The sequence below is a fragment of the Pelophylax lessonae genome (assembly GCF_965119305.1).
Source record: "Pelophylax lessonae genome assembly, chromosome: 2".
Taxonomy (NCBI): domain Eukaryota; kingdom Metazoa; phylum Chordata; class Amphibia; order Anura; family Ranidae; genus Pelophylax; species Pelophylax lessonae.
Window position 1 is genome coordinate 654,388,019 of NC_138769.1, and position 15,432 is coordinate 654,403,450.

Here is a 15,432-nt window from a genome sequence, read left to right on the forward strand (position 1 = left end):
TCTTGTAATAGGAATAAAAATGACAAGCAATAAAAAAAAAAAAAACAGTGTAAAAATTAAAAATAATAGATAAAATAAATAGGAAAAAAAAGAATTAAAGCGTCCTGTCCCCATTAGCTCGTGCGCACAAGCGAACACATACGCAAGTCCCGCCCACATATATAAATGGTGTTCAAACCACACATGTGAGGTATCGCTGTGATCGTTAAAGCAAGAGCAATAATGTGAGACCTAGATCCCCTCTGTATCTCTAAACTGGTAACCTGTAGAAATGTTTAAAATGTCGCCTACGGGGATTTTTAAGTACCAATGTTTGTCGTCATTCCACGAGCGTGCGCAATTTTGAAGCATGACATGTTGGGTATCTATTTACTCAGCGTAACATTATCTTTCACATAACAGAAAAAAATTGGGCTAACTTTAATGTTTTCTTATTTTTTAATTAAAAAAAGTGATTTTTTTCCAAAAAAATTGCATTTGTAAGACCGCTGCACAAATACAGTGTGATAAAAAATATTGCAACGATCTCCATTTTATTCTCTAGGGTCTCTGCTAAAAATAATACATAATGTTTGGGGGTTCTAAGTAATATTCTAGCAAAAAAAAAAAATTATTTTAACTTGTATACAAGTGTATAAGTGTCAGAAAAAGGCAGTGGTGGTATTCAGCCGGTTCACACCGGTTCCATAGAACTGGTTACTAACTTTCTGCAAGTTCGCAGAACCGGCTGAATCCCTCTGCGCGTCCGAGCGCAGTACAATTGAATGTCCCGCGCTCGGACCGCGCAGCCGCAGATGTGACGGCCAGGGAGCGGAGCAGTGCGCCCCGACCCGCCCATTCTGTGACAATAGCGAATGAGAATTCGCTATTGTCACACGGATCCTCCTCCTGGCCAATCAGGGAGCGGGTCCTCCCACTTCCTGATTGGCTGAAAGGCAAACACCGTGCCATTGGACGAGGAGGAGGCGCCGCGGGAGGACTGAAGACTCGGAGACGCGGGAAGCCGGGGACTGAAGTGAAGCTGCGAGACTGTCCGTGACTCTGTGAGGTAAGTGCGGGGGGATTGCTGGCACTCTGCAATCATTGGGGCAATGTTGTGGCTGGCACTCTGCATTCATTGGGGGCAATGCTGTGGCTAGCACTCTGCAATCATTAGGGGCAATGCCGTGGCTGGCACTCTGCAATCATTGGGGGCAATGCTGTGGCTGGCACTCTGCAATCAATGGGGGCAATGCTGTGGCTGGCACTCTGCAATCATTGGGGGCAATTCTGTGGCTGGCACTCTGCAATCATTAGGGGCAATGCTGTGGCTGGCACTCTGCAATGATTGGGGGCAATGCTGTGGCTGGCACTCTGCAATGATTGGGGGCAATGCTGTGGCTGGCACTCTGCAATCATTGGGGGGCAATTCTGTGGCTGGCACTCTGCAATCATTAGGGGCAATGCTGTGGCTGGCACTCTGCAATCATTAGGGGCAATGCTGCGACTGGCACTCTGCAATCTTTGGGGCAATGCTGTGGCTGGCACTCTGCAATCATTAGGGGCAATGCTGTGGCTGGCACTCTGCAATCATTAGGGGCAATGCTGTGGCTGGCACTCTGCAATCATTAGGGGCAATGCTGTGGCTGGCACTCTGCAATCATTGGGGGCAATGCTGTGGCTGGCACTCTGCAATCATTGGGGGCAATGCTGTGGCTGGCACTCTGCAATCATTGGGGGCAATGCTGTGGCTGGCACTCTGTAATCATTGGGGGCAATGCTGTGGCTGGCACTATGCAATCATTGGGGGCAATGCTGTGGTTGGCACTCTGCAATCATTGGGGGCAATGCTGTGGCTGGCACTCTGCAATCATTGGGGGCAATGTTGTGGCTGGCACTCTGCAATCATTGGGGGCAGTGCTGTGGCTGGCACTCTGCAATCATTGGGGGCAATGCTGTGGCTGGCACTCTGCAATCATTGGGGGCAATGCTGTGGCTGGCACTCTGCAATCATTAAGGGCAATGCTGTGGCTGGCACTCTGCAATCATTGGGGGCAATGCTGTGGCTGGCACTCTGCAATCATTGGGGGCAATGCTGTGGCTGGCACTCTGCAATCAATGGGGGCAATGCTGTGGCTGGCACTCTGCAATCATTGGGGTCAATGCTGTGGCTGGCACTCTGCAATCATTGGGGGCAATGCTGTGGCTGACACTCTGCAATCATTGGGGGCAATGCTGTGGCTGGCACTCTGCAATCATTGGGGGCAATGCTGTGGCTGGCACTCTGCAATCATTGGGGGCAATGCTGTGGCTGGCACTCTGCAATCATTGAGGGCAATGCTGTGGCTGGCACTCTGCAATCATTGGGGGCAATGCTGTGGCTGGCACTCTGCAATCATTGGGCATTGGGGGCAATGCTGTGGCTGGCACTCTGCATTCATTGGGCATTGGGGGGCAATGCTGTGGCTGGCACTCTGCAATTATTGGGGGGAAAGCTGTGGCTTGCATTCTGCATTCATTGGGGGAAATGCTGTGGCTGGCACTCTGCAATCATTGGGGGCAATGCTGTGACTGGCACTCTGCAATCATTAGGGGCAATGCTGTGGCTGGCACTCTGCAATCATTGGGGTCAATGCTGTGGCTGGCACTCTGCAATCATTGGGGGCAATGCTGTGGCTGGCACTCTGCAATGATTTGGGGCAATCTGTGGCTGGCACTCTGCAATCATTAGGGGCAATGCTGTGGCTGGCACTCTGCAATCATTGGGCATTGGGGGCAATGCTGTGGCTGGCACTCTGCAATTATTGGGGGCAATGCTGTGGCTTGCACTCTGCAATCATTGGGGACAATGCTGTGGCTGGCACTCTGCAATCATTGGGGGCAATGCTGTGGCTGGCACTCTGCAATCATTAGGGGCAATGCTGTGGCTGGCACTCTGCAATCATTGGGGTCAATGCTGTGGCTGGCACTCTGCAATCATTGGGGTCAATGCTGTGGCTGGCACTCTGCAATGATTGGGGACAATGCTGTGGCTGGCACTCTGCAATCATTGGGGGTAATGCTGTGGCTGGCACTCTGCAATCATTGGGGGTTATGTTGTGGCTGGCACTCTGCAATCATTGGGGGCAATGCTGTGGCTGGCACTCTGCAATCATTGGGGGCAATGCTGTGGCTGGCACTCTGCAATCATTGGGGGCAATGCTGTGGCTGGCACTCTGCAATCATTGGGGGCAATGCTGTGGCTGGCACTCTGCAATCATTAGGGGCAATGCTGTGGCTGGCACTCTGCAATCATTGGGGGCAATGCTGTGGCTGGCACTCTGCAATCATTAGGGGCAATGCTGTGGCTGGCACTCTGCAATCATTGGGGTCAATGCTGTGGCTGGAACTCTGCAATCATTAGGGGCAATGCTGTGGCTGGCACTCTACAATCATTGGGGGCAATGCTGTGGCTGGCACTCTGCAATCATTGGGGGCAATGCTGTGGTTGGCACTCTGCAATCATTAGGGGCAATGCTGTGGCTGGCACTCTGCAATCATTGGGAGCAATGCTGTGGCTGGCACTCTGCAATCATTGGGGGCAATGCTGTGGCTGGCACTCTGCAATCATTGGGGGCAATGCTGTGGCTGGCACTCTGCAATCATTGGGGGCAATGCTGTGGCTGGCACTCTGCAATCATTGAGGGCAATTCTGTGGCTGGGACTCTGCAATCATTAGGGGCAATGCTGTGGCTGGCACTCTGCAATCATTGGGAGCAATGGTGTGGCTGGCACTCTGCAATCATTGGGGGCAATGCTGTGGCTGGCACTCTGCAATCATTGGGGGCAATGCTGTGGCTGGCACTCTGCAATCATTGAGGGCAATTCTGTGGCTGGCACTCTGCAATCATTAGGGGCAATGCTGTGGCTGGCACTCTGCAATCATTGGGGTCAATGCTGTGGCTGGCACTCTGCAATCATTGGGGTCAATGCTGTGGCTGGCACTCTGCAATGATTGGGGGCAATGCTGTGGCTGGCACTCTGCAATCATTGGGGGTAATGCTGTGGCTGGCACTCTGCAATCATTGGGGGCAATGATGTGGCTGGCACTCTGCAATCATTGGGGGCAATGCTGTGGCTGGCACTCTGCAATCATTGGGGGCAATGCTGTGGCTGGCACTCTGCAATCATTGGGGGCAATGCTGTGGCTGGCACTCTGCAATCATTAGGGGCAATGCTGTGGCTGGCACTCTGCAATCATTGGGGGTAATGCTGTGGCTGGCACTCTGCAATCATTAGGGGCAATGCTGTGGCTGGCACTCTGCAATCATTGGGGTCAATGCTGTGGCTGGCACTCTGCAATCATTAGGGGCAATGCTGTGGCTGGCACTCTACAATCATTGGGGGCAATGCTGTGGCTGGCACTCTGCAATCATTGGGGGCAATGCTGTGGCTGGCACTCTACAATCATTGGGGGCAATGCTGTGGCTGGCACTCTGCAATCATTGGGGGCAATGCTGTGGCTGGCACTCTGCAATCATTGGGGGCAATACTGTGGCTGGCACTCTGCAATCATTGGGGGCAATGCTGTGGTTGGCACTCTGCAATCATTGGGGGCAATGCTGTGGCTGGCACTCTGCAATCATTGAGGGCAATGCTGTGGCTGGCACTCTGCAATCATTGAGGGCAATGCTGTGGCTGGCACTCTGCAATCATTGAGGGCAATGCTGTGGCTGGCACTCTGCAATCATTGGGGGCAATGCTGTGGCTGGCACTCTGCAATCATTGGGCATTGGGGGCAATGCTGTGGCTGGCACTCTGCAATCATTGGGGGCAATACTGTGGCTGGCACTCTGCAATCATTGGGGGCAATGCTGTGGTTGGCACTCTGCAATCATTGGGGGCAATGCTGTGGCTGGCACTCTGCAATCATTGAGGGCAATGCTGTGGCTGGCACTCTGCAATCATTGAGGGCAATGCTGTGGCTGGCACTCTGCAATCATTGGGGGCAATGCTGTGGCTGGCACTCTGCAATTATTGGGCATTGGGGGCAATGCTGTGGCTGGCACTCTGCAATTATTGGGGGCAATGCTGTGGCTTGCACTCTGCAATCATTGGGGGCAATGCTGTGGCTGGCACTCTGCAATCATTGGGGGCAATGCTGTGGCTGGCACTCTGCAATCATTAGGGGCAATGCTGTGGCGGGCACTCTGCAATCATTAGGGTCAATGCTGTGGCTGGCACTTTGCAATCATTGGGGGCAATGCTGTGGCTGGCACTCTGCAATTATTGGGGGCAATGCTGTGGCTGGCACTCTGCAATCATTAGGGGCAATGCTGTGGCTGGCACTCTGCAATCATTGGGGGCAATGCTGTGGCTGGCACTCTGCAATCATTGGGGGCAATGCTGTGATCACTGTGCATTGAAAGGGGGCACGCTGGTCACTGTGCATTGAAAGGGGGCACGCTGGTCACTGTACATTGAAAGGGGGCACGCTGGTCACTGTACATTGAAAGGGGGCACGCTGGTCACTGTACATTGAAAGGGGGCACGCTGGTCATTCTGCTGGGAAAGTCGGAACTGGTTACTAAAATTTTTGAATCCCACCACTGGAAAAAGGCCCGGTCCAGAAGTGGTTAAAGGAAAAACCTGTGCTGCCATTTCTGAGCCCCTTATAAAAATGCTGGATGCCTGCCTGAACTACTGACTTCAGCACATTCAGAGCCACTGTCTTGAAATAGGCATGTAGCAAACAAAATCAGATTTTAAATACCGGTAATCAGTGACTTAGAAAGTTCTAAAGAAATGACAACCAGACAATTACCATTTTTAAAAAAGATGAACATGGCAGAATTCAGATTTCTCTCCATTCAAGTTTGCTTTCATTTAATGTGCTTCTATCTGCCAGACATTGGTGCTCCAATATCAGGGTGAATGCTGATGACTAAAGCCCCGTACACACACACCGAATGTCGGCCAAACGATCGGCCGTCTTTTGTCCGGTGCTGTCCTGTCGGCTGAAAAGTGCAAAAGACTGCAGAAGTGATGTCATTTGATGGTTAACTTTCCGTGTGTTTTTTCTTTTCTGAGCATGCCCAGTCTTGCTAATCTGCTGTTTGTCGGCCGAATTCTGTACTGACTGGCGAACAATCGGCCGTTCTGGTGACAGCCAACAAAAATTTTATAGCCTGCACACCCGATTCTGTTCGGCCCGAAAAGTCGCTGTCGATTGTCGGAAGCATCATACTAACAAGCCGACAATCGGCCGATCGTTCGGCGGCCGAATATTTACGGCCGACAATCGGTACGTGTGTACGGGGCTTTACTCACCAATCTGTACTCGTTAGATAAGATGCATGTTTCCATTCAACACTTCTACATGGACATTTACCTGTAAAAGTATTTTATTGCCATCATGATCTTCAGTTTGCCACCTGCCCTCACTGATTGGGCTGCACTGATTGGGCAAGAGAGGAATTAATTGTCCAAAGTCTTTTACTCTGAATTCCAACAATGAAGAGTCTAAAGGCACCGGCGTTTGTCCCTTGAGAAGTCTTTTTAAGGAAAATTCAATATCAATGTCCATATTGGAGTAGATTGGAAATACACAAAAATCTGCTTTCTTCTTCCACACAGACTTTTTCAGGATCAGCTCATACATTTTCATCATGTCTGCAAAATTCTCATAGCTGCAGTAGATGGTGAAGCGGATGATCTCTTTCCCATAATGCACCTGTCGGATGGCCCATAGCGGAGTGCCATATGCCAGAGTGAAAAAGTCTTGATTGCATGGCATGTAAGGTAAAAATCTGCCATGGACTCGCTCTGTGTGATGGAACTGCCAGGGTGGTTTTTTAAAGCAATCATGAAGATGTAAGATTTGCTCTTCTCCATATTCCTCTTGTAAAAATAATATCACAGCAAGGGCAGGCTGGCACGAGAAACCCTTATTCAGCTTCCTCTTCTTGGAAATCCTTCTTTCTGAAACGCGAAACAACTGCAAATCTGGGTGAATCCACGCCAAGAGTTTATCAATGGCATCCTGGAGACATTTTGATTCCCCGGGGTCTGTAATAATATGGATACTGACAAGGAAAGGGTCTTGCAAATCATCTACTGATAGCTCACCTATTGAGATAAATAAAAAATATTAGGGACTTGTCCTCCAGTGTAACATACATTTTCAGGCCTTTTTTCCCTTATTTTTACATTTATTTCCCTTTATTTTTATCCTGTCAATAACACACTTATTGTGGTAGAGTATAAAAATGTTATTCACTGTACTGTATCTATGGAGCACCCTGCAGTTTTATCTCAAACAATGCTATCAGGAAATGTGTTAGGACTACAGAATACCTCTCTCTTTCCTTTCATTAAAATAGAAGGGAGATGTTCTGTAGCCCCAACTCACTTCCTGATAACACTATTTGAGATCAGACCTGCACTTAAAGCAGTAGTAAATTCTGCTTTGCAACTTTTACCTACAGTAAGCCTATAATAAAATGAATAAACTCTTAAACATGCACCGTTTAGGAGATATTCAAATGTTTTGCAACCAGTGCACGTGCACTGCGCTCTGAATGGATGGCATGCGGAGTATGCTGCCCCTTCAGGGTGCTGTGCCGCGATCATGGCTCCTGTGCACATGAGTGGCAGTGATGTCATCATGGCCCAGAGCCTGTGAACGCAAAAGGAAGATCGGTTAAAAATGAAAGCCCTGTCAGTGGTCGAGGGCATTGTTTTACCAGCAAGTCTTTTATAATGTGCTAGTATGTAATGCATACTAGCATATTATGCCATTATCCTGCAGGGGGCCCGGATTTTCTTTTCAGGACTTATATCACTTTACTGCAGATATAACATGCTTTCAATGGTATATTAATCAGACTAAAGCAAGCAAATATAAGAAATTTATTGTTAGGGTTTACATGAGCTTTAAAATAAATGTACTAGTGTTTATCCACTTTATGGCTCAAGATATAAACTGTGGTCCAAAATTCACGATCACCCCAGTGGTCACCTTATAGTAATACATTTTGTCTCTGTGACTAGCAACAAACTCTCTTCTATAAAAGGAGGGATATATATATATATATATATATATATATATATAAAACCTTATATATATATATATATATATATATATATATATATATATATAAATAATCACATATAAAATCACCTTTATGCTGCAGCATTGGTCTGATGCTGCAGTTGTCCTCCTCTGCCTCTAAGCCCAAGAACCAAGAGATCACATGGCTGCTCTTTTCCTCCAGCGCTCACAGAAGCACCAGGCTGGGCAGGGGTGGTAGCAGCTAACTCTGGCTGTCAGCTGTGTGCTGAGCCGGCTGTGGATCAGGCATCTGGTTGGATCCCAACAATATTGTCGGAATGCATCCAGTGCCTAGAGCGGCTCTGTGACATCAGCCACAGTTGGCTTTAGCCCACTGTTGGCTAATTCTGGGTTACAGTAGAGCACAAGTAAGTACACTTCTGTGACCCACACGAGAAGTATGACCAAAAAAAGCTTTGGTCATACTTCTCTTTTAAATACTGTTCTGTTCTCAACTCCTCTCCAGCGATATAACAACCTCATGCCAAGATTTTATACAACCTTAACTGGCCGTTCTGGGAGGACATAACCCCTGCACATGCGTAGAAATTAATTCATCCCTTTAGATGCCGAAAATGTGCAGCTAAGTTTACATTGTGAAGTAGATTACATATGGGCAGGTAAGAATCCTTTATTACAGAAGAGACATGTTTCCTGAGCATGTAGCAAACATATTTAATACCTATTAGACCTGTAAAGCCTCAGAAGAACAATAATTGGGTTTGGTATGTGACTGAAGCAAGCAGCATTGAAAACCACACCTAATAATCAAGCAATTAAATGACTTTGAAGCCCAATTCTGAGTTCATGTCCTCCACACCCAAACACTTCATGTCCAAACTGCAACTGGGCTTTAACATACCCCTACTATACATGTTGATTTGCAGATACTCAACCCACATATTGCAAATATGCAAACTATTGCAAACATTTACATATTGCAAATGTATAATCCTCCCTCCCAACTGTTATCTGATTGGAGAGGGCTGAACAGATTGGAAAAAGAAGTTGCACAGATTGGAAAAAGAAAAAGTTGCACATTGGCCGTATCTCTATGAAGTTATCATGGGAATTTATCTTTGTTCTAAAAAAATCAACATCATTGGAGGTGCTGAATTTTTTTGTCAGTCCACCCATGTTCAAAAATATCTTATTTCTACAAGTATAGCCTGATTTAAAACAAAGGGATGGCAATCTGTGTAACCTTCGGTGAGCTGAGTGACATCAGGAGAGGATTGAGATGTAATCGGCACAGACAAGCCTCATAATGTGAGCTCTACAAGGTATTTTCTCCCTGCCATCTCACTTTCTCGGTGTCTCAGTGTGATCTGCCCCGGGCTGTTAAATAGTGTGAAGTAGGATAAAAAACGAGTGCTTTGTGAAATCTGTCAGCGACATTAGTATTCTGAGGGAACATCTGATTGTGTCATCGGGCTAGATGGTAAAACAAATAGCTTCAGAAGACCACCGTGGGACTGTACAAAGCCATCATTAGAAGCTAGAGTTACATAGACAGCACTGAAAATCTGCTTTTGTTGAGCCCTGGCAAAGCTGAGCTTGGAGCCAAGAATAAAGAGCAGCATAGCTAATCAGCTCGTTAAGTAGAGCACTGTACACTTCACAACATCACAGCCACTTCTCTTGTGTTTTATTTTCCTACCTGCAATTAAGTGACTTTTCCAAGCTTTGTTCTCTTGGTGTGCAAGTCGTGATGAAGGGGCAGAGCCGACTATTCATGTCTTTGCATTCTAGATGTTTACTAATTTGGTGTAGTTCCAAAAGCTTTGAAATCTGTTCACATCATGGTTTCTGCCTGATTACAGTTAAACTTTTTCATTGCGCATTTCCTTGATACAAATAAACTTTGCTTCTGACTTCTAATTGCAGTTATATAAATAAGGGCAAGATGGGCAAGGGGTTCAGTTCATAATGTGTAAAGACACACATAGGTAGCCCTACTCCCATAGGAGTCGCAGAGTTACTGTCCAGGTTTTCCCCACAATCTTCGCGCTGCAGCCAGGCACACACATTCATATGTTTCATCAATGACCAGTCTAGGGGTGTTATTTTGTTGTTTTTTTGTGTTTGAAAAACTTGGATAGGGTTGGGGGAATTAGGTGGGATACTCCAAAAACAAGAACTATGTACACTCGGGGTCTGTGCATGTAGCAAATAATAAACTTAAACTTTAATATACCAGTAGAAGCAGTAGTAGTAGTTAAATATGAGCAGAGTTCCTTTAAGTAGAAGATTACTGGACAAAAGCACAAAGGTCCACAAGATCTCATAAGCATTTGTACTCACACAAGGCCCAAGGAAAGCTGGTTGCCTCCTTCCAACTTCCAAGCAACACCTTACTCCGCTGATACCAGACCAGATCTTCTGTGGACAGCCTCCCCTTAGTAACCTTTCTTTAGTTCCAGGGTCTCAGCATCCAGGCCCTCAGGTCGCCCACCTGAGGCCTCACGACAGCAGACATACCAGCAGCTTTGACTGGGAGGGCAGTGTGCCCCTCCAGGCTGCACTAATCTCTCTGGGAAAAGACCCTGAGCTCAGAATGCTCACAGACTATATACAGTCTCCTAGCATGCCGTCAGAGCCTGCCTCTTTGGGATAGGCCCGGGCTGTATCAATATTCATGCTGCCATCTGCATAGCTCCATAACTATCATCCAGAAACTTCTTAAGGTCCCTGGATACAGAGGAAACTATCAGGCAGACTGGCAGCGGCTGAGCACACTAAGCGGTCAGACCTAACTAATCAATCACTGCATCACTGAGTGCAGTGAGCAAACTATGCTTTTAACTAACCAACATTAACAGCCACACTTACTACAGTGTGGCAACTACATTTTCCTATCATAAACACACACTAAAGCCTGGTACAAAATCCTGTACTAACAATCCGATGTTAGTACAGCGATCTCCCCCTGAGCTATTGTGCTCCGACAGGGGCAACCACCCCCCCCCCCTCGCCAGAACAAACCGGTCAGAGCTTCCAGCCATTGGCCGAGAGTCTGCCAACTTAGAGACCCTTTTTGGGCAAATGCTGACGTTCAGCCGGCTTCTGTTGGACTGGCTGCCATACACACGGGCCGAATATCAGCCAGTTTCTATTAAAACAGCCAATACCACCACACCAAAAAAAAACCCCCAAAAAAACAGCCAATACCGCACGACATTCAGACCCTGTGTACAGGGCTTAAGTTTATTTAACTAACTTCTCGCACCTACAGTATCTAGGAGGATGCTACACATAGATATTGGATGATCCAGTATATTCCAAATGTTGTCGGTGAATTCAAGGTGATGCCCCTACCCAATCTTTTTCATGGGAACACTTATGTTTCCAAAGCTAAAGACCAGAAATTGTATTTGTTTGAACACATCTCTGCCTATTGAATGAGCAGGGATAGTTGGGGATAGGGATAAGATTCAGCCCAAACCAGGAGCTGAACTTTGTAAATTCAGTGCTTGCAAATTGGCCAAATAATTTGGCTGGTTGGCCAGTCTGACATGGTACTGCAGAAGCAGCCAGCAGAAATTAATTTCTTAGTGATATTACTGCCACCAATAAAGGATACAAGCCTCTGCAAGTCCTGCTTTTTTTTTACTGCTAAGTGGTAAGTGGCATACCTGCTTCCCTAATGCGTGACTGATCTATTTGACTTCATGCACACTGGATATTTTTCTCCTTTCCTCCTGGCAGCAGAGTTTTGACAGACAAGATGTTTGATGCTTGTAAACTCATGTAGCGCATTTTGGAGCGTCAAGCACTTGATCGTTGATAATTTATTCTGACCATTAAAATGAATTAACACTCAAGCACTAAATGCTACTTCTGGACACACTCTAAATGCCCCTTCCCCTAAATGCTTATGTGTGACTTGCATGAGTGGTTGGTGATTATACCATATTATACCATATTTGTACTGTGAATGTTGATAATTTATTTGAGTACACGGTGTCACTGTATTCAGTTGTGAACTGTTACAGTAATACTACCGACACTTAATGTTTTTATGCAGGCTAATCTAAACTTGTAAGACCTACACAGGCCATACTGGGGTATTACAATATTCTGTGCACCCTGGTACTCTCAACGTACAGTATGTGGACAATTAATTGAAAGCTAGTGTGCTTAAAGCGGAGTTCCACCCTAATTTTACACTTTGCTGATTCGGGCACTGATTGATATGCTAAAGAGGAATTGGGCATTTAAAAAAAAAATTTTGAGGTCTCCCTTACCTTATTTTCAGAGGATAGTTTTTCAACTTCCTCCTTCTCCCCCCTCTGCGGCTGCGGCCCCCGGACGTCACTTCCGGCTTTGCATTGTGTCCTGGGAGATGTGTGCCATCAATCCCAGGAGGCAATGGGCATGGCCGGCCGCTCCTCTAATTGCCAATCGCAATCTACAGCGCATGCGCGAGATTGCGATCGGCATTCTGGGTAGCCAGAAACCAGGAAGAGGGGACACAGCGGCTTCAGACGCCCACACCAGAGATATCCGCGCTCTGCAATCAATTTTAAATATAAGAAATGATCTACAATCAAATACTGTACTGTAATCTGTGAATAGTGTTAATGTAATTGGCGATATGTTAGGATTAAAGGGGTATTTTTATCTTAAAAAAGTATTTTTCAGCCGGAATTCCGCTTTAAGAGGTGAATGAACTAAACCCTACTGTATCTGTTTATATGGCTGTCAGGCAATACTTTCACCTGACAAACTCTCGTCCACGGATAGGGTACAGTGGCAAGGTATGCTTTTTATGCAGGGTTATTTCTTTATACTTTACAGTTATTGGTAACAAAATGACTACTAGAGAGACCTAGTCCCACATTTTTTATGGGTAATTTTGAGTCTTTGATAAAGAAAGGAAACCCGCGCTATGGAAATGTAGGGGAATGAAAGGGCTGCAGCCTCCCTAAAATATAGCAATGCTATATCTAATTAATGGATGTATAAAGGGATAGGGAATTGGCGCTGCCCAAGGGAATATTAATAAAAAACAGTTTATAGACTCCTAAATATATAAATATGTATCTCTTAAGACCTTAAATTATTCATAGCCATATAATATATAAATATAAAGTGACTAGTGTTGAAAAGGTGATATAGTGCTGTGTAGAATAAATTCAATAAATATGTCAATAAAACACATAAATTGATTTTGGGTGACACAATAAAAAATCCAATTAAATTATTAAATATAAGTCATATATGGCAAATAGATATAAATATTAAAATAATATATATATATAAATAATAATATATATATATATAATATATATATAATATTTAGATATATACAATTGTGAGCTATATATCACGTCCATACTTAGAGTTACCAATCACCTTGCACTTTATTACTTATATGCACAGATCACTTGTTCAATTATTTTAATATTTATATCTATTTGCCATATATGACTTATATTTAATAATTTAATTGGATTTTTTATTGTGTCACCCAAAATCAATTTATGTGTTTTATTGACATATTTATTGAATTTATTCTACACAGCACTATATCACCTTTTCAACACTAGTCACTTTATATTTATATATTATATGGCTATGAATAATTTAAGGTCTTAAGAGATACATATTTATATATTTAGGAGTCTATAAACTGTTTTTTATTAATATTCCCTTGGGCAGCGCCAATTCTGAGTCTTTGTTTTGTTATTGTTTGTTGGTTGCATAATTTACTGCTGATTCTGGACCAGTGGGTTTGTAGGTCCTAACTTTTCTCTTTTGAGTATTTTTCTACAGAACTGAAATATTTTCTCTTTGGTCACTGGGTGGCCACTAATAATGTAACTCCTGCACATGAGCTCTGGTGTTACCTTGTCCCACCACTTAGGCTAAATTCTCAGTACAAAGCACTCCCAATGCGCCACAGGCAGTGGACAATGAAAAGAAAATTCACTGGCACATGAATGAAGGAACTTAGTGGCAGCAGGGACTCAACATACTAGCAATTTTTAAGTTCTGCTTTAAGGTTTGCAGTACTATTTGCAAGCATCTCCCCAGAGAAAAAACTATTAGTATAGAGACCTATAATTTGGCCTCAACTTCTCTTAAGACTTTCAAGAACAGTGTCGCCCCAAATGCAGGAGCAGAGGGAAAAGAATTCTGGGAAATCTCTTTCACAAACTGATGTTTATGACTAAGGTCATATATTTAATAATAATAAGTTTGGGTTACAAAATAGTTTGGGTAGCAATGATGTGTGTTATATAACTGGAGGTTCTTTTTAATGACCACACAGTTAGCGGTGGCCACTGAAAATGTCCCCACACACACAATTATTTATAGGGTCGTAATAGGCTACATCTGAGAAAATATTTTTCGTACATGTAAGGCTAACTCAGGCACATTAATATATGAGATGAGATTTAGTGGGCCTTATTTATCAGTGCCTGGGGACAACTGCAGGGTGTGTTGCCCATATCAGGCAGTCAAATTTTCCTTTCCTCCTTGGGGTGTAGATTGAGGGGGTAAAAAAAAAAAAAAAAACCTGGCGGATATAGGCAACACATACAATTATCCCCCAGATACATTGTTACATAAGGCCTTCTATGCCCAGATTATGTCCCTCAGTTTATCTGACAGTTTTGCAGAGTTCTGCTTTAGAAAATAACAAAGGAACTCAGTTTTATAGTGCAGCCACTAACAGAATTTCCTCTTCTTGATTAAGACTGTAGCAGGGAGCTGGAAAAAAGATTGACAGAAGGATAGAACGCTCATATTCCACATCAAAGTCTAAAGCCACCCCCAACTTCCTGAGGATACATTCATCCATTGTCACAAGTCCTAAATGGATTTCCAATAATGTTTATGTTTGCCAAAACTGAACATTTAGCAGATGAACATGGATTTGACACTATAAAATGTGCTTTAAATCTCCAGAATGGAGATAAATGTTCTATATTACACAAATGGTGCACAGGGGAATTGCTTAGAACAGGAGGATTTGTATAATGTAGATGGAAGAGAATTTGGTTTTAAAAGTTCACAGAAATAAAAAATAAATCATGCTAACAAATTATTTGCTATTATTAAAAAATATTAGGAAATACAGTATATTAGGGAAATGGTTGAAAATAAAAAGAAAGAAAGTTCAACATCTTTAGATGTTATGTTGTGTTCTATCACCATGCTCTACTTTTTTGCAAGCCCCCTGCCCCCCCCCCCAACTGAATTCTTGCAATTGACTGGAGTATATTCCAACAGGATTTTGAGCTCCAAGATTTGCAGGAAGGAATGGTGATATCACCCATGCCTCCCAGAAGCGTCAGAGTAAGCATTTGAGTGTTTTTTTCACTGGAGGTCTGTTTGCAATATGAACCTTT

At 44.6% G+C, this 15,432-nt stretch overlaps 1 protein-coding gene across 2 annotated transcripts in view; it reads right to left on the bottom strand.

The window, feature by feature from the left end:
- The window catches only part of FAM124A (family with sequence similarity 124 member A), a 102,065-nt gene that overhangs the window by 16,057 nt on the left and 70,576 nt on the right, over window positions 1–15,432 (bottom strand). For both annotated transcript variants that reach the window (XM_082247202.1, XM_082247201.1), the window contains exon 3: window positions 6,350–7,086. In XM_082247202.1, coding sequence (XP_082103328.1) covers window positions 6,350–7,086 — 737 coding nt within the window. The remainder of the gene's footprint in view (window positions 1–6,349; window positions 7,087–15,432) is intronic.